General features: G+C 38.2%; 1 protein-coding gene across 1 annotated transcript; it reads left to right on the top strand.

The window, feature by feature from the left end:
* The first annotated feature begins 827 nt into the window (after window positions 1-827).
* hsd17b4 (hydroxysteroid 17-beta dehydrogenase 4) lies at window positions 828-27,827 on the top strand. Its single transcript, XM_022757739.1, has 25 exons — window positions 828-991; window positions 2,393-2,446; window positions 3,524-3,631; window positions 4,322-4,381; window positions 4,531-4,552; window positions 4,727-4,773; window positions 5,114-5,198; window positions 7,546-7,733; window positions 9,224-9,315; window positions 9,513-9,537; window positions 9,684-9,812; window positions 13,006-13,118; window positions 17,745-17,857; window positions 18,090-18,213; window positions 18,431-18,482; window positions 19,783-19,854; window positions 21,693-21,796; window positions 21,906-21,971; window positions 22,368-22,437; window positions 22,620-22,726; window positions 23,826-23,912; window positions 24,051-24,137; window positions 24,317-24,455; window positions 25,680-25,807; window positions 26,917-27,827. The coding sequence occupies exons 1-25, from the start codon at window positions 940-942 to the stop codon at window positions 27,004-27,006; spliced, it is 2,214 nt and encodes a 737-aa protein (XP_022613460.1). The 5' UTR covers window positions 828-939; the 3' UTR covers window positions 27,007-27,827.

Raw genomic sequence — 27,827 nt, 5'->3', positions numbered from 1 at the left:
CATCTATTATCTATCTAAGCTCAAAATACTAATATTCTAAGTAAAGTTAACTTGAGCATGCTGTGTGGAGAACTTCATTTTTTCATTAATTTTCTGCAGAAATATAATTTGGATGATATGCAATATACTGTGAGGAATAAGATCAGCTACACTGTGACTGTTTCAATCAGACATCAGGTTTAAACCTCTTACAATTTTAACATTCCCAAGTCCTATTAAAGGGCTCAAACGCAATTTCAAATTGTTTATTAGTTTAATACAACTGATAATCATTAGTTTAGTTAGTTAGTTAGTTAGTTAGTTTATTCACTGGCAGAATAGTAACTACATCTGCCTTTATCATTGTCATCATAGTCACCATCACTTTAAAAAAAAGTTTTTCTCATTTTGTTGCAGACATAGTGAAAAGAGCTGTAATAAGGTAAAAATCTGTCAGCTGTAAAATGAAAAGTTACAGAATGTGTTAATGGTGAAAGCTCATAAAATAACGAATTCAATTTTTTAAGAATTAAAACTAAAAAATCTGCAACTAACAATTACTTTAATTATCAATTAATCTGCTGATTATTTTCTTGATTAACCGATTGGTCATTTAGTCAATAAAATGAAGAAAATGGTGAAAAATGTCCATTACAGTTTTTCAGTCAGAATGTAAGTATAGTTACAGGTTTTTATCAGTACTGAGTAATCGCTTAATCAACTAGTTGTTGCAGCTGTGATTCAAACATACTCAAAGAAGACTACATGTGTAAATTCAACGGTGGTAAAAAACAGGGTTAATAAAATCCCGGTTTCTGATTGGTCACTGCTGAGTCCGTCCCCTCGTGATTGCGGAAGTGTAAGTTACAGAAGTTCACCCTGCTGTCTCTGAAAAGCAGTGTTGGTCCTGTAGCCACTGTGCTGCTACTGTTCTGAATCAGAGAATAATATCCCACAGGAATGTCTTTGTCTTTCGAGGGGAGAGTCGTTCTTGTCACTGGGGCCGGAGGAGGTAAATACGTTGTGCAAACATAACGGGTCGTTAGCTAGGCTGTCACTGCTGCTAACTGTAACTACGCTAAAATAGGCTTTGTAACGTTAGCTCCTTATGCTAACTTGTTAGTTACGTAGATCTCTGTTAGGCAAACGATAAAAACAGTGAATGCACAAGTCTCGATTTCTGTCTGTTGTATGAGCTGCCCAGCAGATAATCTCGTATCTTGCCGATTGCTAACACTGGCCAAACAGCTGCAAGTCGCAAAGTCGTTAAAATAAACAATCTATGAACCTCCTGGAAACAATGAAACAACTTTGTTGATGTTGCTATAGGACCAATACTGTATGAATTGGACTAGCAGCAGACGTTTGTCAGTCTTTGCATTTGAATAACGCAGAGAGCAAAGTACACCTAACGCAATGGCTCCAAATAATTCCACTGTAAGTATGTGAAAGGGCACATCCACCAACAACCCACAGTCAGTGGCCAGCACAAATATATGGGCCTCGTATTACCCATTCAATAAACCAAGTATGTAAACCAGTGCATCTGTGGGGCTTATCATGTCAGTAATGAACATATTCAAACAAATATAAGAGTATCTGAACAATCTGAAATGTTGAGATATTTCAAGTGAAGCTTTCACTGTGAGATTTTCTGTCACTAATTTTAACCCCCTACATCAAGAGAGGATTACTGTATTTCATAATAAAAGAAAGTCAAACAAGACCTCACTGGAGTAGTGTTTTATTTGCAGAATTAAGGTAAATTAGTTTTCAACAAGTGCTTGGCCAGGCTTTTGCAACATAGAAGTAGCATATTAAAATTTTAGAAACCCTAAGATCATTAGATATATAAAATAGGTAACATGTATTAAATCTAAAATCACAGAATAAGAATTAAAAACTACTGTCATTTTCAAATTGATTGATAATAACCCAGCCTTAGTTATTAAAGCTATCTGATAATCCTGAAGGTTTATTTCCCTCATTAAAACAGATCAAAACACTATAATAAACTAATGTACAATAAAACAGACTACTTGATGTTGGTGTTGCAAATCTTTCAGTTTTAACTCCTGAAAATGTCTGAAATAACTTTTAGTATGCAGTTTATGAGCTCTAGTTTTCTGTCTTTTCTCTCATGGTAGCTTAATTTTTTATTTTTATTTTTTATGACATGGCTGCTTTTAATTTCACAACAAGAAATGGTATGTCAAATTATTTATTCAGCCAACATAAATGGTTTACTTATGCTAATAATACAAAATTTCCGTATTACAGTTCAAATCAATGTTTTGATTCCAGGTTTTGTGGGGCCCTGGTTCCACTATTTACCTCGTATGTTCCCCCTGATAACTGTGGATATTGATGGGTGTGTTTCATTCTGTAGACTAATCTGCCTTTCTTTCTGCAGGCCTTGGCAGAGAATATGCACTGGCTTTTGCTGAAAGAGGAGCCTCAGTTATAGGTAAAAAAAAAGGATCATCATTTTGAGCCCCTTATATCTCATTTTTTAGAACAGGTTTAGTGGATATACTGTGGTTAGTTCAGCCAGGACTAGAGCTTATGTACTTATTGAAATGCCTGCTGAAACTGAATCCTTGTAACCTCAATTGATGTTTTTTTTTGTTTTTTGGCCATCTGTGTCATGTTGACATTTGGCCCAGCATGAATCCAGATGTTTTATGTGAGTTGTTAGGGACTGAACATCAGTTTCATTTATCAAATATACCTTTTCAGCAATCTTATTTAAATGTTGGCTTTTTAACACATGTTCATAATCATTTGCTGCTGACTACACATATGGAAAAGCAGTGGCATTGATTTCATTTATGTGATGTGTAGATTCTTGCACCTGCATGACTCAATGCTTGAGATGATCACAGGTTTTAGAGATGTCCTGGGTTTCAGGGATGCACCGATATGATAAGTGGCAGCCTTGACATAACTCATCTACAAATCTTGGTAAAAGTGTCCAAAAGTAAATACAATGTCGTTATGAAAATACACTTTATGCCATCAGTCATTCAGTCACAAACCAGACTCAATTTTCAGTTTTAGACAATCCCTGGTTTCAAGTTCAATTACTTGAAATAATATTCCAATGAGTTTCATGCTGTGAGTTAGAAAGATTTCAAACAAAGAAGGGCTTCTGCATGTAATTGGGACTCAGTATCAGCAGATGACCCCGAGCGAAGGTATCGAAATTGGTATTGCGAGAGGAAAAGTTTGATCGGTGCATCAATAGATTTAAGTGATTTTTTGAGATAGGTTGTACCACAGAATGTGGCATTCCATTCAGAAATATGCATCGCATTGACCGTCACAGTAATGATGTTACTTTTTAGACAACACAGTTGCAGGTGTTGGCATAAATATTTGCCCTTCCCAAAATGATAGCTTTCCCTGCTGCCTGGACTGGATTTGCCCTTGAACTCTGACAAGGAATCAGCTTAGCTATACTCTTCTCCTAACCTAATCACTCGTGGAGAATTGCAGAACTCACCCCATTATTGCTAATCTTTTTCTTCTTGCTGCAATAAAGTGAATGACCTTGGGGCAGACACTAAAGGGGGTGGAAAGAGTTCTGCAGCTGCTGATAAGGTGGTGGAGGAGATAAGAGCGAAGGGAGGCAAGGCCGTGGCAAACTATGGTGAGAAGTTTGGACTAGCCTTCTTGTCTTGAGTCTTCTCTGATAAATCATTATCTACGTCTGTGTTTTTTTTTTCTTTTATTGCTTACTGTGTAGTAAGCTTATGTAATTGTCGACTTAAAAACAATATTGATTTTTTTTTCAGTCTGACTATCTCACTGATGAAGCTGTTAGCGATTATTGAAGACAAATCTATTCCCTACTTAATCTTTGTGCATCTCATATACGTACAAAAAAAAAAGTTTAAAATAACAAAGCAAGACTTTGATCAATGTGTCTCATAGGTGGTTTTGAACCAGATTTGCATGTGGATTTGATACAAAGGCATCATTTACCCGAAAATTTTCATATTTTCTAGCCAGTTTAAAGCAAAGTCCAGCGGTCAATAAAAATGTTATTTCACACATCATTACTTAACAAACTGAGCAAGGGAAGCCTATCGAGATTCTCTTGTATACAATAAAACTTTCTCACAAGCTTTCTCTCAAGCTTTTTTTATTGTAACTGTAACAAGTAACATTGTTTTTATCTGTAAACTTACATGCAAACAGGAAATATGTAGCCTAGAATCAGCTTTATAACTGTAGCCAAACTATGAATGATTATTACATAGTAAAAAATATAGTAAAAAATTATTAAGTTAACATTTCATCACTTATTAATTTTTGGTTTTCTATTGTGCACATACAGATTCTGTAGAAGATGGAGAAAAACTGATCCAGGCAGCGCTGGATGCATTTGGAAGAATAGGTGCGTATTGTTTTTGTATGGCAGAGCTGTGGCTGTCAAAGTTGATACCTATCCTAAGTGCTGCATAATTAAAATAACTCAAATTAAATGATTGTTAGTAATGTTATTACTATACATAATTAAATTCAGTAATTTGTCTTTTCTTCCAGATATTGTTGTAAACAATGCTGGGTAAGTCATTTCACAGCAATAATCACACTTTATCTGTTTTCAGAGTGGCCATTTATTGCTGGCGTTTATTAATGGGCATATGGGCCACTATAATCATGTAAAAGAAAACCTTAAGTTTGGCACAAAGAGTGAGAAGACTTTACTTTTTTTTTTTCTTTTTTCTTTTTCGGCAAGGATACTTCGGGACCGATCATTTGCCAGGACGAGTGATTTGGACTGGGGTAATTAAATTATTTCTGCTATTTACATTCACCCTCATTCACTCATGCTGTGTATGGGGTCATCTCATACCATCACATTATCTCCTTTTGTTTGGCTCACCTCATTATCAAACAGTGTCACTATGCTATATGTAGTACACTACATTTGTTTTTAACTTGGGTTTGTTGTCCAAGTACCTTCTCTTTTAAAACAGATTGTGTGTGTGGGAGTTTAAAAATCTACTGTAAGCTGGATCTGATCCACAGTGTTCTGATGGGAAATAGCAGAAGTGTATAATGTTATGTGTTGTGTGGTAATATTTGTGTAATGTTCTGTCATTCCTCTTCCTCTCCATTTCAGACCTGATTCAAAGAGTTCACTTGAGAGGCTCTTTCCTGGTGACTCGAGCTGCCTGGAACCACATGAAAAACCAAAAGTTTGGCAGGTAACTCGCCCAGCTACTGACAGCTATTGACATGGACAAAATGAGGGCCGTCCTCCTATTACGTGGGTAGTACTTCTGCAGGTCCAACAAAGTTACAGTATCCTCAGCAGACAGACCATTGCTGGACAGTATTCAAGAAGATATCAGTACGGCATAAAATGCTGTGTGGCAGGGTCTGATTCAGATGTCAGACAAAGGTACAAAAGATACTCAATGATTTTCATGTGCTGCATTTTAAGTGGGCTCTTGAGGATGTGCACTTGAGGTAATGATTATATAAAGCATGTGTGCCATCACATTATTATACACATAATCTGACTCTCTGACTTTAATACCACTTTCACTTGATACCCTTTAATATGTCTGGCTCCATTGGTTTCATGGTGTAAAATGGAAAAAAAAACCCTGCATACTAATAAAAGCCAAAGACAGCACATTTAATATGAATATGTAAATCAGTAAAGAAAGAGGGAAATTACTTAATTTGGTTATGCAGCACTGTAGGTTAATCTCTGAACATTTTAAATACTGTTTAAATTGATGACTCCACAAGAAGCAGCAACGATGTCTGTGGAGGCTCATCTCATTCTTCCAAGTAGTACAGCATAAGAAATTCAAGTGTCCAGTGGTCTGAAGTTTGTAGAATTGAAGGTGTTTTGCCACTCGGCTGAGATTCTTCACCTCTTGAATGAGAAGTCCAGTGGATAATAAATACTGACCTGAAGCAGTGTGGATCTATGCAGATATGTACTTAGAGCTGTTACGATACCAGATTGTCACTACACAATTATCGTTGCCAAACCTTTTTTCAAATTTTTGATAGGTATATAAAAAATATTGCTAGAAAATTTTAAAAAGAGAAATGTCATCAATTTTGTTATCAGTTTATCAGTATTCATCTTTAACGTTATTTATTATGTGTTTTGTCTCTTTTTTTGTCTGTACAAAGGTGTACAGAAACAACAATTACACTTAATGGATGGTGAAAAGGCCACCAGATGAAAATGACAAATATTATCAATATTATTATCAAGTGTATTATTAACACAATATCAGTATTTACATTTTTTAGATAACATTAGATAACTTTCTCACATGAGACATTTAGACTTGCCAAACACAGGTGCAACTAATAACACTAACGATGGCTGCATTGTGATACTGAACAATCGTTAGCGTTAGCAGTTACACCTGCGAGTTTCCTGCTATGACAAGCAAAAATGTGTTCCCTGAAAAAGGCCTAGTGAGTGAATCATAATTTGCAGAAGGTCGCACAACCCATCTTACTTTCTTACATTAAACTGACATTTTGCAGAAGGTTTTACTGCACTGAGTTAAAGAGCAGCTTATTATTGAGTAGAGAACAGTTGCAAATAATGCAGTTGGCTTTATATCAAGGTTTTGATGTACGGAGACAAACACAATAATCAACAGCATTTCAGATTTTGTAGTATGAATATACATTTTGCAGTGCTCACGGGCAAGCTCAAAATGTAATCTTTCTGTGCAGTCACCCCAAACAAAAGTTTATGCCGCATTCAAAGGTAAAGCCATAGCTGAAAGAAATGAATATGAGAAAGGTCCATGGCCTGGCTCTGCACAATACAGAAATGCTGGATATAGAAGCCAAGGTTGTCAATAAAGCTATATGAAAGCATGGAAGAACACATATACATATTCCTACCACGTATCAGGTCCCCAATGCAACATTTTATCATATGATGTGCCATAAGGATTGAAAGATGTGTTTTTGTAGTAACACTTGATAGTTTGAAAGGTTCCCTTAGAAACTGAATCATTGTATATAAAAAGTATGGATTTGAAAAATGTACTCTGGTGGTTCAGCGGTAGTGTACAGTATGAGCGTGCTGGGATATGGATCACTGCTTTCTGATGACCAGTGAGACAGTGTGTTACAGATGTCTCCTACAGTTAATGTAGCATTGATGCTTAATTTCATTACTTTTCCTTGACTGAAATGAAATATCTGCGTGAGATTACTAGCAAAATTGTATGTGTAAGACTGTGTGTCCGCTGTGCATACATGCGTTTATTTCTGCATTGAGCCTGTGTTCATGTTTGTTCAAGTAAAATGTTAATGTGTTCAGTTGTGTATCAGTGATTAAGTAGTTGGGAGCTGTGTCTGTGTGTGTGAATGGGCTAGCATTGCATGACTAGGTGCCTACATGTGTGTACTGTGGTGTGTTTATGCATGCGTGAAAAGTATGTACCACTCTGTGAGATTATGCGTGTATGTGGGGGGCCGTCTGTGTCTCCCATTACTCCATAGCGATTTCTGTCACTTTGCATTAACACTGACTTGTTGCCTGGGGTTGTCTGTGGCCAGAATCATCATGACGGCTTCAGCCGCAGGCATCTATGGTAACTTTGGCCAGGCCAACTACAGCGCTGCCAAGCTGGGCATGCTAGGGCTGGCAAACACCTTGGCAGTCGAGGGACGCAAGTACAACATCTACTGCAACACTATTGCTCCTGTTGCAGGGTCACGCCTCACTGAGACCGTCATGCCCCCAGGTAAGCACAGAGATTAAACAACACTCATAATTGCATGCAGTTGGTCTGTGTAATACATACTGTGATGTTCTGCTAGGTATTTGGATGCACACATGCTCTCACATATGCACGTTGTTTGGACAGGCCAAAGTAGGCAAATGTTTTCTTTTTTTTTTTTTTAGAGCAGCTGCATAATGTAATGCCCATGTAATGTTGATTTATGAAATTTGAGGCAACAGCACTCCCGTTTGACATGCAAATTTGTCATCTAATATTCAAGAGCTGTGTTTTTTTTTTTTTTTTGCTGTTCCAAGAGCCATGATGAAATCATGCACCCTGTAAGTGCTTTAAAAGTTTTGATGTGTCAGCCCTTGATTTAATCAGGCGGCTCTGGCCTCCTTATTTTATTGTAGGTGTTAGCTATGCTTCCAAATATTCAAAAAAATGAGTAAGTATGCTAATGAAATATTTATATTTTCATGTTAAAAACATTTCCTAAGACAGCAGGTAATGCACCATTGGATACATAAAGTGAATAATGAAATATAGCCCAGAACAGCTCATACGCCTGGGATGCTGTGTGTTGCATATGAACTTTATATCAAACAAAAACTAAAATATCAATATTCAAAATAACAACCAGTCAGAGAATTTTTAGCATTGTCTGCTGTGTTTTAAAATGATCCAATGAACCCATAAAGACCCATTAAACTCTATTGGTAAATGTCTATAAATCATTAGCATATTGTACATTATGCAGACTTTGGGTAGTTCAGTGTAAACAAGCAAAGCTGGCATAATGGAGGGTCTTCTTAACAGCAATACAACGGGATCTCTGTTTAAAAGGGACTTAAGTGACAAATTAAAGGAGTGGTTTTGTAGCCCTGCGGTGCAGGTCGACAGTAGCATCTGTCACACAGCGCTGTGCCAACTGTCATGGGATGGCCTCACCTTGGTAAATGACATGGTTCCATATGTTGGCTTTCACTGACTCGAGCTTCTCTAAAAAAAAATAGACACCAAAACTCATCTTGCTTAGCATTTTTTTAATACGAGACATATGGTGTGTAGGATTAAATCTTTAGTGGTTCATACAGGGAATTAAAAGCCTGTTCCATTTCAATATGTTCAGGACTTGATTTCGTATAATAGTAATTCATACTTATTTAATACTTCAGGAAGTTCAGTTTTAACTTATTTTCACTCAGACTTATACCAGTATTACTTTGTTGTTTTATATTTAATATTTGTCCAGCAGGTTTTTTTTCTATCACCCTCTGTCGTATTTGTAAGGAATAATCAGTGACTATTAATCCACGTCTATTAGTTCTGTGGAAAGAGGATGAATACTTTAGGCTTGTGTAATCACTCAGACCATGTATCTCTAGTATTTTCAAAATGAGAAAATTGAACAAACACTGCATCATTTTAAGATACACTAACTACCAAGCAGAGACACTAAAGTGGTAGCACTTGTTTAGGACTTATATGTTTTGTTTTGTCTCATTTAGACCTTGTGGCATCTCTGAAGCCTGAGTATGTTGCTCCCCTGGTCCTCTGGCTCTGTCATGACCAATGTCAAGAAAATGGAGGACTGTTTGAGGTAAACAGAAGAAAACATCTTCTTTCTTTCTCTTCAGTAAGATAAGAGTAAAGTCTCACTGCCTCTCTACTGCCTGTAGCTTTGTGTCTATTTTTTTCTTTTGTCATTGAGAACAATAATGTACAAATGACATATTCAGCTTCCATAAATAGACAATATTTTTTTGTGTCATCTGCTCATGTTTCATCTCCTTTCAGGTCGGAGCAGGCTGGATTGGTAAATGTAAGTACTGTGTGTTTTTCCTAAGGAAATGTCTGAAAAGTCTGTATGCATCTGTGATATTCATTAGCCCCTAGTTCACCAGTACTGGATGTGTGTGATGTTCACTATGCAACGACCTCTTTATTTGTGTGTTTCCATTTGTGCAGTGCGCTGGGAGCGTACTCAGGGCCACATTGTGAGACAGAAGAACCAACCCATGAATCCTGAGGCAGTCAGAGACCAGTGGGACAAAATATGTGATTTTACAGACGCCACCAAGCCTACTAATGTACAAGGTCAGAAATACACAAACTAGTAAACACACACTCAAATACACATAGTAACTGACAAAAGCGCATATATTGGTGCATGTATGTACAAAGTTTACATACTGTACATGCAACCTTACATATGCATGTGCATTCATGCACACACAGACACACACACATTGACGTGCAGACCCTACAGTAAATGTCATGTTAAGACTTTCCTGTGATGTAGGTCTTCATGACCTCATTCCTTTTGTCTTGAATGGTCATTTTTTCATTCCAAACATGATGATTTCTCTTAAAACCAGTAACAGCTCAACTGCTGCTTGGATGCCGTTAAGGCAGGTTTTCACACAGATTTTCTTTGAGTCCGAATCTGAGTTGGATCGCCCCCATCCGCCTCATAACCTTGCTGGTCTGCTTTCACTGGTTTGACTCACTCTGTGTTGAGTCAGAATGATTCAGTTTGCAGATCCGCTACACTGCATGTAATCAAATATACTTATCAATGAAGTAACCACGGTCATTGCTCTTTGGATTTGTGTAGGCTGACAACCTGGTACTCTTTGGTAACAATTATCTTTCATGTTTTCAAAAAGGATTTTAGCAGTGGAACAGAGACCCAGGGGTGAGACCCAGAAAGGTGGCTTAAACAGGGTATTTGCAGGTCTAGAAAAAAGTCTTCAAAAGCATTGAATTCTCTTTTCCTTGAAAAAAGGTCTTAGAAGGTATTAACAAGTCTTACGTTTAATCAGCAAAAAACGCTTGCCTGCTGTAGGCAGAAGTGTTGATTATAAAACGTTTCTTGATACGATTGCAGGCTGTCAGGAGACGTCATACACCTCTTAACTAAAAGTGTTGCTTTGACAGTGGATTGTGCAAGAGGCTGTTCAGGCAGCACCGTCAGACCTGTACGAAACACTGTCACCACTGCTAGCTACAGTAGCTAGGAAGCTCATCAATTCATAATAATGTCAGTTTTGGTAAAAACTTTAATGAAATTGAAATGATTGAACCATTTTTAATTGGTTAATTCATCCATCCATTTTCTTCCGATTCTCTGGGTCCAAGCATCGTTACTTTAAATGTACCACTAAGAATTACTGTAATATACCGTGGGGAAATACTGGGAAAAATAGAATACAATAGATGATAATAAAAATAAATAATTCTTTGCCAAACCACATGGTTTTCCATCATATGTTCATACTCCGGCCAGTATGATCATGTAACAGGTACTGAATCGCTTTCAGTGGGGGATCAAAACGGTCTTGAAACATCTTATATTCATCTTGTTCAAGAAATGCAGCGAATATTCACCAGAATCTCTGACACAAAGTAGAGTCGAAAAGTCAAAAATACAGATGTGTCAGTATTCCACTGATTTGCACCAATTGCCAGAATAATGCAATGGGTGTGTAATTGAAATGAACATTGAAGGAATGCAAGATTTTGATCTTTATTATTGGGGCTTTTAGTGTGACATTGGTAGATTGTTATGATATGAGAGGAAAAAAGGAAAGTTGGTAATAGATAGTGTTTATACTCAGTTGGGACATACTTATGATTAAAGGTGTCATTGGTCTGTGGAGCGGAACAGAAGGCATGGTAAAAAAACACCACCTTTGGAGAGCTCAAACACCATTATTTTCAACAAAAAATTGTCGTCATGTAGTCGCACTGTTTGACTGAACTTTCGTGAGAGTGAGAAACTTCTGCAACTGCATGAACTCTGTTTTCAACCGAATGAGCCCTTTTACGATCAGTTCATCTGTATGTACAGAGAGGACAAGATGGTGTTAGAGATCAAGAGAATGAGGTGGAGAAAAGAACTTGAGGTGAATAAGATGATGAGTATGAACAAGACAAGAGTTGTTCCTGATTATTGTTTCTCTCCGCCTCCTCCATCCCTCTCCACGCTCTCAGATGTACAATTGAAGAAAGGGCGGCAGTGCTAACATTAACTGAACTGGGGTGGCAGTCCCACAGGGCACTAGCTGGGCTCATTAGCATGGCTTTGAGGTGCCTCCTCATTTGTAGCTTATTACAGAGACTTGTTGCTGCCTCTGTTCTGTAACTGCCTGCCACTGAGTGATGGTAATTAGTAGCTCTGGTCTTCCCAGTCTCACTGTGTTTCTGTTTCTCTGTTGTCTCAGCCGTCTTCCATTGTTTGTGTTGAATCTGCATAGGTATTCGTAGCTTGTGTTACCGGGGTGGATATATTTACATTCTGTTTTTAGGCAATCTCTAGACAAACAAAGAACACACAGTGTAGACTCAAAGTCTTAAGTGTGTTAACAACTAATGTTGGAACAGGGAACTCATCATGTTTATTCTTAGTGCACGTGGCTCTCGCATCCTTTTATCCATTTTAAAGCTGCTCCTGGATCAGTATATGTTAGATTGAAATTCTATTGGAATTCTATTTAACTTTGCTTTGATCCATTTAACTTGAGATTAATCATTTTTTCTTAGCTGTCAAAGAAAAAAAATCCCCAAGCTCATTCCTGAAAAAGTGCAGGTTTCATGATAGTTATCTGGGTCATGACTTAAAGATGAACCTGATATGTGAATAAATTGTCAGATATGAGGTATATTAGCGGGAGGCAGATTTTTGTTACTTTTGATAAGAGCCGGGCCAGCTGTTTCCCTGTTTCTATTCTTTATTGTAAGCTAAGACAACTGACTGCTAGTGGTAGCTTCATATTTAACCTATAGACATAAGACTTGTATCTTCTCATCTGACTCAAATAAGTGTATGTTCAAAAATGTTGATATTTTCCTTTTAAGAATATAGTTTGCTCAGCCTTAGATTAAGTAATATGCAGCTGCAATAAAATAGTACAGCCTGAAGCCGTTGAGCAATGTCAGCCAGCCAATCATGAGAGCTAAACTTTGTGCATTCAAGAACCCTTAAATTGGAGTAGATTATGTTACATCAAACAGAAGTCTCTTGTATATTCATCACGGAAAGTGAGAACCGAGTTTTCCTTTTGTATCACGCAGCAAAAAGTTGTATCATCACTTTAGAGTTTATTTACTTGCGTAATATACAAGTATTTCTGTCCTTCTGCTTGGTCTGTGGAATAAGAAATTCACATTCATAAGGCATATTGGGTGACACCGATGAATTATTTTGTCTATGACCTCATCTTCTGCTATGTCAGTGTCTTGTTCTGGTGTGCTTCCACTCATCTGTCATCTCTCACCTTTTGTGTAGAGTCTCTACAGTCAATTGTGAGTGTGCTGTCTCGAGTGGAGTCGGAGGGAGACGTCGGTGCAAGTCCAACAGCTGCTGCAGCCTCTGCAGCCTCGACTTCAGGCATTAATCCTGTGAGTAGAGACTGCTATTGCTGCTTTTTTTCTTTGACACTAATGTACTGTAATGTACTCGCGGGTCTTGGAAAGTCTCAAAAAATCAATGAATTCGTTTCGTCAAAAAAAAGGTGGTATCCAGTTGTGTTGGCTGTTGGGAGACTTTACACGCCTGTTAAGTGAAAGTGGGATTGCTTGCGACAGTGGAGTGTGTGCACTGTGTGTGTTTCAGTCAGCGCCTCCAGACCTGTAGCAAACACCGTCTCAAGTGCAAGCTACAGTAGCTAGGAAGCTCATCGATGAATGAATGGATTGTTCATTTTTATTGGGTCATATCTACCATAAATTTTCTGCTGCTAATGCAGGTCTCGCTCGCATTAATATAATCAATTATATCATTAGTCATAATTGCCGTGTACTGCTGGGAAGTATTGAAAAAATGTGAATAAATAGTTCTAGGCCATGTCATCCCTACTTGTTTCCCATCATACTTTCATACTGCTGGTATGATTGTGAAAGAGGTATTAGATTTTATTTTGTGCGGTATCAAAATTGTCCTTGGTAAACTTCTCTGAAACCCTGATGTGAATATATGTCAGGCTTAGACGTGTGGGCTCCCTCTTTGTTCCACTGTCCTCCTCTTCCTCCTTTTGTCCCTTTTTTTTTTTTTTGATTCCTTCATTATTTTCTGTTCTCTGCAGTTTTTAACCTTATTTTCACCACAGTTACTTCATGCCTATCAATGTTTTTCTCCTTCTCATATACTTATATTCTGTCATTTCCCCCACAGACTGTGGAAGTGTTTGTAACGGTTGGTTGACAATTACTTTTGAAAGTCTGGAGCTGTAACCTCTTAGACTGTTTGAAACATGGCAGCTCATGACTCTTTAATACCACCACACTGTATTTAGTAAGAGACGATAATAACCTTCTCCTACAACATACATAAGTACTTTGATGTCTCCTGTAAATATGAAATGGTGACACACCAGACGAGTGGCAACTCAGATTAGCTTTTAAAATGTAACGTACAAAAGATGTCAGAGCACAATGGTGCAGCGATGGTTCCCTGGATGAATGCTCCTTCACTTCGCTGTGTTCCTTGTCACTGAATCACAGAAAGTGAACTGATTACAGCTCACACATGGCTGAGTTGCTTAAATAAAACATTGACCCACAAGTATAATTGCATAACATCAAATAATTATCCACAGAAACCAGCCACCATTTTCTGTTAAGATAGTTGTAGTGTAATAGTGAGACTTTGTTTAAAGACTCATTTGTAGTATTACTCAAACGGAGGAATGAGACCTTTCCTTGCTGTGTTGAATTCCTAAAATATTTAGAAACTAGCTTATTCTTTGGGTCTGTGTATGATAGTAGAAAGATTTTAACTATTTTTTAAATGGTATGTGATGAAATCTCCTCATTTTTTTTTACATCCTGTGAGACATTTAACACTCACCAGCCTGCTTCAGTAATATCATGATTCAGTCCCTAAAAGGTTAAATGATGTACAGTACACTCAGTGTCCTCTCCACTGTCTTTAGAAGAGGTGTGTGTGTGTGTGTGTGTGTGTGTGTGTGTGTGTGTGTGTGTGTGTGTGCGTGTGTGCGTGCGTGCGTGCGTGCGTGCGTGCGTGCGTGCGTGCGTGCGTGCGTGCGTGCGTGCGTGCATGCGCGTGTGCGTGGTAGGGTGGTTGTCTAGAGAGGAGATTTGGAACAGAGTCACAAGTAGCCTCAAGACAAACATCACCATTGTGTCCTCAGCTGACATAGCTTTGTGAAAAGTGTGCATGTGTGTGTGTACATGCATTTTTGTTACCTCTTTGGGACCATGTATTGCTGAAGTTATGCTACACTGTGCCCCTTCTGTGTTTTTACATTTATTTCACGCAACCCTCCCACTGCATAGAGGTCTAATCATCTTAAATATTGTTCTATGTCATAATTTATTGATTGATTGATATTTGAAGCAAAACATCTGGAGCATCACATGGTTATATTGTGTGTCCTTAAGCATTATATTTTCAGTTTGTTCATACATCTGTCCGTCCGTCCGTCTGCCCGACTGTCAGGTCCCATTCTTGTGAACGCAATCTCTCGGGAACTCCCTTCAAATGTGTCCATTTGGACTCTAGAATGAACTGATTACACTTTGGTCCTGTGGCCTCACAAAATAGGTTTTTGGCCACAACTCACAAATTCATCTGCTAATTACGACATAATTTAAAAGAAATGTCTAATAGGATAAAATAATGAAGTGATTACATTTTATATCCAAATGGTCAAAGGTCAACTCCACTGTGACATCATGATTTTCTGCAGAAACACCTCTGGCCATTATTTAACACTGTAACCTGGCTGGTTGGCGGAGGTAAATAACAGTAAGACTGGAGTGTTTCAGAGGGATGTTGATTTAACGTGATGATCGTTTTGGAGTTTGCAGTTTGTGGTGCTGTTCAACTGTATTGCATTTTTATTATTACTTGAAATGCATTATACAGTTGTACAGCACCATGAACTGCAGACTCCAAAATGATCATACAGTTGAATTAAAACCTCTCTAAAACATTTTCACACACACAAACTGAACATTATAGCCTTCATTAGGTCAGAGTTATTGCAGGGCTACATTATTTCAGCCAGGATTACCTAATAAACTGGAAGCTGAGTATGTAACTAGACCCAGTCTTAATGTATTGAGTACAAGTCAGAAAGTTATAAACGTGCTAACAGGTTTTGTATTAATTATTTGTGTCACCTCACATGAGATTACAAGGCTTCACTGTATGTCAAACATCAAAAATGCAGCAGACTTTATTTTGTAAAACTAAGCAGTTCTAATTTCAAGTAACATGTTTAAGTACATAATTTCAAATAAATTAAACATTGAATAACAGAAGAAAGTTAGACAACTGCTTTTTCAAATTTTTTGGGGGCAATTTTTTTTGTCTATAGTATTAAGCAGACAAGAAATGAGTGAAGACAGATAAGGGATGATGTCCTCTGCTGGACTCGATCTGGGGTGTTGTCCACCAGGACGCTCTTAAAAAGAAATCAGTTTTGCTTCAAGCCTAATTTTTGTTTTGAGAAACAGATTTTTCTCCTAACTTGACTTACATCTTGTATGAACCACGAACACTGCTGATTTTTTATTTTATGTCCTTAGCTTTAGCTTTAGGGCATATGATATTAAATCCCCAGTACAGGGATGTAGGACTGGTTCCTACATCTGCATTTAAATGCAGTTTTAATTAAGAATAGGCCTCCAGAGGTCGGCCTTTATAGTGATTTTCGACCAGCTGAGAGGTGGCGTTACGCATAGTGTGAATCACACCATTCTGCCAAGAAATATTGTTAATTAGGATATTTGAGTGTGGTTCAGTCAGATTTGAGGACCAGAAATATCTCTTTAAAGATCATTCCTCTAATTAGTACTGTGGCCTTTCTCCCCTTTCCCTCTGCAAAGATAACTTTTTTTTTTAAACAAATTAGTTTATTGGATTTTCTACGACACAAAAATGTCAAAAATGTTGAATTACAAGTTGCATTGTTAATTGTTGTCAAATATAACATAAAACAGGACATGTCTATAACAAATACATGAGCAATGTTATAGAAAAAGATTATATACTGTATATATATATATATATATATATATATATATATAGACCAAAAGAAATGATCAAAGACAGATGATCATAAATATTATGTAAACTATACGTACGGATGACTTTGATTTTATAATGACTGGTTTCTTCATATTCCATAAGAACCATGATGGAAAATTCATGATCAGACTGAGTCTTGAAATCTCAGAGAGCTCACACAGAGGATCTCAGGGTGGGATTCAAAAGGGTTTTGAAACATTTACAATACACTGAAGGGATACACCTTCCTGAGCTTTAAAAGGCATTCCTAATTTTGTGTCACTAACACTTGATTGCTGCGATGCTCTGTTCAGGAATTTGAGCTCATTTTCAGGCTGCTCGTTAAGTGAAGTGCAAGAGCAAATTGAACACCGCTGTTTAATTTCTGGCCTCTCTGTCCCGGCCACCAGTAAAGTTCAGGGTCCACTTAAAAAAATGTGCCGATCACTTGCAAAGCTCTGCCTGGTCCGGCCCAGGTGTACATTTCTGAACTGCTGATTCCTCTTTACTCTGTGAGATCCCACAGGTCTTCAAACTGCTGACCGTGGATGGTTCCACAGATCACAGATTACGTCAAACCAGCGATTGTGCCAGCTCTGAGCTGTACATCTTCTGATACAGTCTTGTTCAATCTGAAATTTCTGAAAATCTTTGGACTTGTCCTTCAAGTTGTGATCACTTTAAAATTCTGAATCGTGTGTCTAATGTCTCTGATATTCCTCGAGTTTGTAGCTGCTAGTTTCCATTTACTGGCTTTTCCAAATACTGGCTAGTTCACTCTGACCGTATATATAGCGTTTATTAAAGCATTTGTATTCAGAGGTTGAGCTGTGGATCTAATCTACCATGAGGTGAACCTTATTACTTTTCTTCAAACCCTCAAGATTGCATATTAAGTTTCTCTGTCTAAATTATAGGACAATTTCTTCATGTTTGGCTCTCAAAGTCAACACTAAAATCCTCTCCTTTCCTCTCCTCTCCTCTCCTCTCAGGCTGAGGCAGTGGGACAAAAATTACCACCGACCACTTTCAACTTCAACCACATACAGTGTATCCTCTATGCATTGGGGGTCGGCATGTCCACCAAAGACCCAGACCATCTCAGGTGTGTATCTAAGTGTGTTTGTGCTAATGATTGTCTCATAAACCAGCCATTGTGAAAGTGAACTGAAAGAAATGATAACTACTGTACTTATACCTTGACCTGTGCAGAGAATCTATCCAGGCCTCCAAACACGGGCCCTGTGCAGCCGTCTGTGCTGTTATTTTTTTATTTGTCTCCTATGAAAGTGTGATTTTTTTCACAGTTAAGTAACACCAACTTTTTCATTTTGAAGGTTCCTGTATGAAGGCCATCCAGACTTTAGCTGCCTCCCCACCTTTGGGGTCATTCCCTCCCAGGCAGCCATGATGGATGGTGGGCTGAGCTCAATCCCTGGACTCAACATAGATTTTACACAGGTTAGAAAACATACATATAAATGTCTGTTTTTTTATGCGTGCAAGTAAATGTCTGTGATATTGTTGTGTGTAATATGCATATTTGTATCCATATGGTATATTTCACACGGTCTTGCACACAAGAAGAACAATAGTAGTACACACATTAGTCACGCTAATGAGGCTTTAAAACTGTGGTGTAATTATATATCACAGCTGTTCTAATGTTTTGTGTCAGGTATTGCATGGAGAGCAGTATCTGGAGCTGTACAAACCTCTACCGACCTCAGGTATTTCTTTTTCTACTATTAAAGTACATGCAGTTCGTTCTATACAAGTACCTCATGTAATTACTATAGATTTTACCATATAATAAATTTAATAAAAGCTATTTTACAGCCTCACTGAGCCTTTTTACCTGGATTCATGTTACTATGTATAACAAGGCATGTAACTGGGACCAGTCTGAGTTTAATAGATTATTTAGACTTTGAAGTGAGTACCTCTCTAGGTCTTTGAGAGACTGTTTTTATGATGCCTCCAGGATTACCAAATCTGATTTGGGCCAGTTTACCTCTTAAGCCATGATAGATTTTTAACTGTATGATTAACATCCAGTTATAGCATGGACTACATATGGACCACTCTGGCCCCAGTCTGTGCCTCTTGTGTATTAGCATTACATTCAAGTCACAGAACAATGTTTTTCTAAAAGATAAACCCCTGACGATTTATCAAAAAAACAGAAGGTACTTATGCTAGTACTTCTGTACTTCTGTAAACTGCTGTTTTGAAGGTATTTCACGAATGTCCGATGACACTTTAAACCATCCAGCCATCTAACCAGATATTTAGACTACTGCATTATAAAGATGCAGAACCTGTTCCCCAAATTTCCTAATCCAAACAAAGGTGGTAACTAAAAATGACTTATCTTTTAGCTTGATTTGAATGTGAACCAGATTTTAAAATGGTCAGTGATATTTGTCAATATCTGTCAATCGGTGTCTATTTTCACGCAAATATGCTTTATATTTTTTTTGTGTTATTTTCATTATTGATTAATCTGCTGATTAAATTTTCAATTAGTTGTTGTGTCTCTAAAATAGTGAAAAAATTAACATCTTCATTTCCCACATTGTAAGTTGATGTTTTCAAATAGTAACTTTTTTTGTTTGTTTCATTGACATTGAAAAACCCCAAATTATTCACTTAACTATTTGTATGAAAGATGTGTAAAAATGGCAAATACTCACACTGGAGAAGCTGGAAGCGTGTTACACATTTTTACTTGAAACTTTACTCAAGTGATTAATCGATTATCAAAAGAGTTGTAGATTAACTAATTATTTGTTTTAGCTCTAGTACAAATCAAGCAGGGAGACGATTGTGGAATTACCTTTAAAACTGCACTAAGACACATGTAGGTCTGTGACTCCAATATAACGATAATACATGTCAGGCAATAAGTGGGGCTGGTTGCAGTCATGTCATCAAGTACAGAGCTAGTTTACTAATATTAAGAACGCACAGGACTAAATAATGATATGTTATCAATGTGGGAAGTAAGTGGGTCAAACACATTTTCAGGTCAACTTACCTCTGAGGCCACCATAGCAGACGTGTTGGACAAAGGGTCCGGAGCCGTCATCCTCTTGGACGGTGAGTTTCTTTGCCCTTCAGGGTGCACAACTTTTATCATGTAGTGTGTTTATTTCATATTCATTTGTTTTCATCACTTTAATGTGTCTTTTCCTGAAAGTTGCCTCTCAGGCTGAATTAATGAAAGTTAATTTTCCGTCTGTGTCTGCAGGGATTGAAATAATGGACTGAGAATGGCTCATATTTCTGTTTGACAATTCCATAGAGATGGATGATATTAGAACCACTGTGATCTATAATTAATCCGACTTAAAACAAATAACACGGGACCTGACGTTCCCTGAGGAGTCACTGCTGAAAAAAATATGTAATTTCTTTATACACATTAAACCAGTCAGCTTCTGTTATCCTCCTCGAGTAAAGTACATTTTTTCCTGAGACAGCATGTCACAGTGACAGCCTGCAGAAGTAGCTTTGTTTTGTCTTTATTCCTGGTTATATTTTGAACTGACCTAATGAAATGAACAAGCCAGTGAGTTGCTGTAGTCTGGATTTGTTTTGCGTCTGATAGCTACTAATTGTCTCTTCAAAGTCTGCCTTCATGTGACTGTTTCTTCCAGCTCTAATTTCACTATAAATGTGATGTAATGAAGAAAAGTAGCTGGGGCGAGTGTTATCCTCAGTGTTTTTATTGTTATACTTAATGTCATTATATGTGGCACTTCTGTTACTTAGTATTGAAACCTATTGCCAGGCAAGTGATACCAACTTAATAATTAGAGTAATTTTGCCTCTCTTCAGTCAACATCTTCAACATAGTAGTGAGCTTATATTTCTGAAAGATAACGGGGATCAGCCCAAAGCTTATCAGTGACAAAATACAGACAGAATTTACTTAACTAAAATAGTCAGAGACGGAACTTAACTGCTGTGAGTACATTTGCTCGTTATTTGAATGTTTTCTTTCTCTACTACTTAAGACTGGTCCTTCATTAAACGTCCGAGGCAAATATCATACTTCTTACTCCACCGCATTTATTTATATTGTAGGTACCTTGTGGAGTTTTCTAGTAAACAAACTGTTTCTTACCAAAACACATCTTGTGTGTCCTTGAGGCCTAATTAACACACTGAATGCAGTTCCTTCCTCATAGAGTATCAGTATTTGCTTGCAGGCAGTCTTCTTCCCTGCCCTTTGGCTATCGATCAGTGAAAAAGCCCAACACTGGCTGCGTTTGTGCGGATGCATGTGTGTCCTCAAGCGTGTACATGAGTTACAAACAAATCAGGGACTTGCAGACAAAAACATGGGGTGTCCCCCAAAGCATAGGGGATAAGACACTGACCATTAACATCAACAACAACCCTGGTTTGTTTCTAGCCGAGGACCTTTGTTGTATGTTTTACTTCCTCATCTCGCTAGTGTCTCTAATACAGGATTAACACTCAGAACATACTTGTAGAAACTACATTCTGGCTAGTGGTTGAAAACTCCACAGGGATACAGTTTTGATTACTTTGCAAACATTAAAACATTGATCACTAAATATGATGGATTTTTATAGATTAAACTACCCCAATCAATGCTGAATAGTTCAAATTGGCTCCACTTCAAACTGTTGCAAGATTAATATGCTGCTCACACATTAATATACAGTAATAATAATTTAAAAAATATGATGAATAATAATATACCACTGACAGGAGACACTCTGCTGCATGATCAGTACTTTTATTGTTTCAGTGTTTTTTGCTGATTGTGAAATTTTGTTGGCAGGACTTTAACTTAACTTTTCCTATTATTTCACAGTATTGTTCATTTTACAAACTGTAGGTAAAGGCTCTGAATACTTCTATCATGTATATAGTGTGAATTCTGCATGTGCGCTGTTTTACAGTGAACACCTACAGTGGCGACGAGCTGGTGTGCTACAACCAGTTTTCAGTGTTTGTGGTCGGAGCTGGAGGCTTTGGAGGGAAGAGAACCTCTGAGAAAGCCAAGGTATATGTTCCATATTTGATGTACTTTACCAAAATGGAAAAAAAAATAAGACATCATTAATAAATGTTGACTCATATATGATTGGTTTTACCTGTTTTATTTCCTCCAGGCTCCTCTGCCGCCACCTCAACGGGCACCAGATGCCGTGGTGATTGATTCTACCACAAGAGACCAAGTGAGTGTGTCTGTGTGGGTTTTGTTGCAGAATAAATCAGCTGCATTGATAATATGTGGGCGGAAATGGGACATATTGTTTTGTGCCTCCGTAATAACCATAAAGTTTCAGACAAAATTCGAAGTGTTGAACAAGGTTTTCATACCGTCTCAAAACAAGAACGCTGACTGTATGTTTGCAGCGGAAAATAAAAAAGAGAGGGGGAATAAAAAAACTAAATCCCTTGAGCAATTTAAATGACTGCAACTGTATCACTTCAAAGCCATTCTTATTTTAGGTATCTCTTCTATTGCCTTCATGATAATTTAATTTCATTCCACATTTGTGTAGGAAAAGTTCAGGGGTTTATGAATTAGATATAGATCTAAACAACGTCTGTTTCCCCTGCGGTCACAGGCGGCCTTGTACCGTCTTAGTGGAGACTGGAATCCTCTTCATATAGACCCCAGCTTTGCTGCCATGGGAGGTGAGAGTCTGTACATCTATTGTGGCTTCATGGGTGTTTTTTTTTTTTTTTTTCCATTCAATTAAATGTCTTAATTAATTTTGCTCAGGACTAAGTCTTTCCCTGGGATTTTCAGGCAAATGGTGTATTTTGATCTCATGTATGCTTAAACATGATGTACTTTAAAAATGCTCTTTGGTCAGGCTTCAAAACTCCAATCCTGCACGGCTTGTGCTCATTCGGCTTTGCTGCAAGACATGTCCTCAAGCAGTTTGCTGAAAATGATCCCTCCAGATTCAAGGCTATCAAGGTAAATAAGCACTGGATGATTTAAACCCTGTCATACATTTTATGAGTCACTGGGCCTCATGCAAGAACCACTTGTATGAACAGGTTTGAGTGATTTGAGATTATTAGTCCGAGGCCATGTACAGATAGTCTGTCTTCCTCCAAAAGAGGAGGAGAAAACACTTGTTTGATTCAGGAGTTATGTTGAGCTGAGTGAGTCTGCAGTCAGAATTACCTAAAACTAATGGAGTAACAAAAATGGACTGGAACAGTTAATATTCTGTCCACCATATCATCATCATGACTCACCACTTGACTGAGAGGCTTTTTAAATTCATTTATTTTTTTAAAATTTTCTTTAGATGTAATGAATTGCTTTTGGCATGGCAACTTAAACAGCTGCCTCAGGGTCTTTATGTGAGTTGTTTTCCAGATTAACATCCTCTGTTGGACCTATTGGTCTACAAAAGCAGGAAAAAAAAAGGCACAATGTTTTATTTTTTTTTATCTAACTTCACATCAAAACGTTCCCTCTTTATTTCTGTCGCAGTGCGGCTCTGCTCTGATGACATTATCTGTAGCTGTATACTGATTACTGACACTGTGGACATTTGTCAGGTTTTCACCTGATATCTGACAGTAGGACTTAAAGCTCTGCATTTTTATCTTTTCACTCATTTTTATGAACTTGAAACAAGTGGAGTGGAAGAGGCAATGTAATATGGCAATTTAAGGGGGTGTCGATTATGCAAATGTAATCTCAGAAACATGCATCTACACATGAACAGGAATGAATAACCTCATCATCTTAAAATGACAGATTTACAATAAATTTATGCCAGTAAGTCACTTCTCATACGACCACAGTTCACATAGAAAAATGAGAGAGGTTTAGGATAAGAATACAAAAATGTGTTTCATGAGGCCCATTGACATGTACAGTTTTAACCTTTTTATTTTTACAATTAAAAAAAATCTTTTGGATTGTGCCTGCACCATGGGGACATGGGAGTTTAGTGCTTGATAAACTATTTATCAGTCTAGCTAAATATTATAAATTCATTTAATTAGAGATTCATTGACTCCACCGCCCTCTCTGATCCCCCGCCTCTCTTTCTCAGGTTCGCTTTGTGAAGCCGGTGATGCCGGGTCAGTCGCTGCAGACTGAGATGTGGAAGGAAGGCAGCAGGATTCACATCCAGTGCAAAGTCAGTAGCTAGCATTAGTGTGGATTCCAATCATCTTAACAGATTTGTGGATGAATGAGTCTGACTTGTCATTTCACTGCTGCTCTCTGCTCTTCTGTCAATGTGTCCTTCTGATCACTGCACTTCTCTTTCCGTCAGGTGAAGGAGACCGGTGCAGTTGTGCTATCGGGGGCCTACGTGGATTTACATGCCGCTTCAGACGCTTCTCCAGTAAATCTCAGCCAAGTATGCTGGCCTGAAAATGCTCCATTTAAGCAACAATCCTCCTCTTTTTCCTTTAATCACATTCCTTCATGTAGCCCAGAAGTTCCTTTCCTTTTAGTTCTGTAGATAATAAAGTCGATTTGTACTTTTGACATGAAGATAGACCTCCGCAAGTGTTGGCTCTGTCTACCTTTGTGCAGGGAGGAGGCCTGCAGAGTGAGCTGGTGTTTGCAGAGATTGGCCGTCGTATTAAAGACTTGGGCTCAGAGTTGGTCAAGAAGGTGAATGCTGTGTTCGGCTGGGAGATCACCAAAGATGGCAAGAACACTGCACAGTGGAGTAAGTGTACTGAATGCTAACACGCCCTTAATTCTACAGTGCCATTGCAGGATGGGAAAAATATCAGTTTGTTTCAGTTCAGGTGTTTATTCACAAGAGGAAATTCTTTTTGCAGTAAAAAACATAAATTTAGTAAACTATAGTCTGTGTTTGATTGACAGCAGCTGTGATGTAGCAGTCTGCTGGCAGGCTCAGCTTGTGCTCTGCATATGATACTATGCTGGCCTTACTCCTTCTATGCAAGTTTTGATTGGCTGTATTGAAATGAGTTCTCCCTCTGTGTAGACGAAATTTTTCTCAAAGGAGAACACAAGCCAAGTCATTTATAGAGCAGATATGTGCTGTAGCAGACAAAAAAAAAAGCTATTTAATTTCAGTTGGACTTTAAAAGTGTTTTTACTTTACATGCAATACTGAATACAATAAAAGATTCATGTGATTAAAAACAAGAAAATTTGCAGCAGTAAGAAGACGGGTAGTGCTGAGGGGGAGCAAGACGCAGTTTATGGTACGTCAGAATTAAGAGAATTTATTATGTTGGATTTTATAAAAATGATAAATCAGTGCTTCAACCTGTTGCACCTACATTTTGGAAACCGGGCTCTCTGCCAAGATTGATTGACAGCTTGTCTTCTGAACACGAGAGGGCTGCTGCTCACCGATGAGACAGTGTTGCCCAGTTCATTCCCGCTTTGCACATTGAACTTCCCTCACCAGCAACTCACTGAGAGGGTCAGGACTGATTCTGTGATGGATCTGTAACACCACGAACCTCCTGTCATCTTTAAATGATTATATTGCACCTCGCTGGATCGTCACACTCTTGAAGTTTGTTGGTGACTGTTTTCCTCCTCGTAGGTCTCAACACGTTGTCAGTCTCTCGACTAATGCTACACTAACACTCAGAAAATCAGTCAGACATCATGATTCGCTCCGACACTGGCTCATGAGACAAAGGTTGAAATATGAGTATGAGCTGTAAAGTTGACAAGTTGATTTGACCCAGATTGACATTTTGCTAACAAGCTGTCAAATAAAATTTGCGCTAATGACTGAAAAATAACTGCAAGCACGAATGAGTTGTGGGGGCAAAGCAGACCAAGGCCAGCCAAACCCAGGGAAAGTGAAGCTTTGTCAAGTTGATATGATTTATTCCGTCTTCCGTCTCCGCATTGCATTTACTTTTTTTTTTTTTTTTTCTTTTACCTCACTGTCTTCCTGTAGCCATTGATCTGAAGAACGGCAGCGGCTCCTTGCATAAAGGCCCTTACAGCGGGAAGGCAGATGTGACCATCACGGTGTCGGATGAAGACTTCATGGAGGTGGTGCAGGGGAAACTCAACCCTCAGAAGGTGACAAACAAGCAGTCAGGCCTGTTCACTTATCTCTTCTGACGTGACACGCTTTGACAAAAGAGTTATTTACATGCTGTTCTGTGAACGGCCTTGTTTTATCTTTTTTTTTTCTTTCTCTGCATGTTTATCCTTGTGAGTGTATCACATTAACTCCTGCTTTGCAGTGAAGCTTTTTGTGCTCACAGAACGGAGCATTTTTCGCAACGGTTTTGCAAAACAGATGCCGGAAGGCCTTGAAATAATGAGGTGTTGGTTAAAATGAAACAGCTTTTCTTTTTTTTTTCTTTTCCTGACATTAAAATCACTTCTTTAACATTTTAATTAAAGCGAAAGTGTCTTTGCAGAGCCTTTCAATCTCTAATGACTTCTTCCTTGATCTACTAATGTCAAATAAAAAAATGGAAGGCATTGATCTATCAAACCAAGTTCAGGAAGCACTCAGAACGAGTAATCAATCGACGCTACTTGTTATGTCTGTAGCATCTCATCTGTCACAGGGAGTGGCCATCGCTGTACAGAATTTATATGCTTCCTGGAGCCCTTGATATTGATCTGAGGCCTGTGTGTGTGTGTGTGTGTGTGTGTGCGCACGTTCGTTCTCTACAAAGAGCGTCAGCAGACCGTGGTACTGAAGATCCCTCAGGCAGGGTCTTTCCCAGCCTTTCGGACGATGAAAGGAGCGGCAGGAGAAAGATTAGTTGGTGGAGCTGAAAGGGACACTGCTGTCATCCAGGGCCGTCTAAGCGCCATCCCGTGATTGATTTTAGCCGAGGAACTCATTGCACATCCTCAGTGGTTCAGTTCACTCAATACTTTCCTGCTGCACCTCTCAGCTGTGAACCTTTTATGCGTATGAATATTATTTCATTTGTTTTGCTGCCAAAGCAACAATGGTCACATATTCCCTTTTGCCCGAGTCCTGGCTTGTTGCTTTTCTCATTTGTATGTAGTGTTAGCTGCAGGCGTGTTGGCCCTCTTTGACTCCCTGTGCACTTGAAAGGAAGAAACAGCCGACCGGCTAGAAATCAGAAGAGACTTTGTGCTTTATTGGTAAAAATTAATCATGTGTGTGTTTGTTTTTTTGTTTTTTTTTTTCTTTTTGCTAGGCGTTCTTCTCAGGCAAGCTGAAGGTCAGAGGGAACATCATGCTGAGTCAGAAGCTGGAGGTCATCCTTAAGGACCACGCCAAACTGTGAGCCCCTCAGCCAAGCACCCAGATGACTTTAGGGAACTAACCAACCTACCAGCTCTCTCCATCTGTCCACCTTTCTGTCCTGATTCATGTGTGCGTACTAAAATGCTTTGCCTCTAAAGAGAAATGCATAAAAAATTATCCAGTAAGATTAGTACCACTTTGGAATGAACTCTCTCATATTAAGTAAAATTTCTCTGCAGTCATAAAATGTTGATCAGGTGGGAAATATCCTTCATTGTATCACATGGATACAGATGTTTCGAGGGAAACGAGATTTCTTTTACTTTTTCTCACATCTTCAGTTCTTGGCAACAGAAGCAATAATTCATTTCAGCTGGTTAGAGTTTAACTTGGTTGGTCCATCCTTGCTGAATGTGCACTTAACACACCTGCCTTTAAAGAATCCTAATGGGGAAATTAACCGTTTGTCTTCATGAATTTAATTACATTTTCTATTTCAATCAGTCATGGTATTCTGGTGTCAGTAGAAACAAGAATCTACCACAGTGAAGAACCAAAATGTTGCCGGACATTTGGTAAATGCACTGGGTGAAGTGATGATGATAAACCAATTTTTAATCTCAGCTTTACTAAAGTCATAATTCATCTGTTATTTCATTCTGATGACTAATTTAATTTAAGTCAGAAACGGTTTCATGTAACTGATACTGTAATCATAACAGAAACTTTGAGATGTATAATAATGTAGTTTGCTGGTTATGAAAATAATGATTCACTTTTTTTTTTTTATATCATTTCAGTGTAATTGTAATGTAATTCAATGACAGCTCCTCTATGAAAATAAATTCATCCAGAACCTTA

This window comes from Seriola dumerili, unplaced genomic scaffold (genome assembly GCF_002260705.1).
Source record: "Seriola dumerili isolate Sdu_G_001 unplaced genomic scaffold, Sdu_1.0 BDQW01000290.1, whole genome shotgun sequence".
Taxonomy (NCBI): Eukaryota; Metazoa; Chordata; class Actinopteri; order Carangiformes; family Carangidae; genus Seriola; species Seriola dumerili.
Note: the sequence above shows the minus strand (reverse complement) of the source record. Positions and strands in the feature narration are given on the sequence as shown.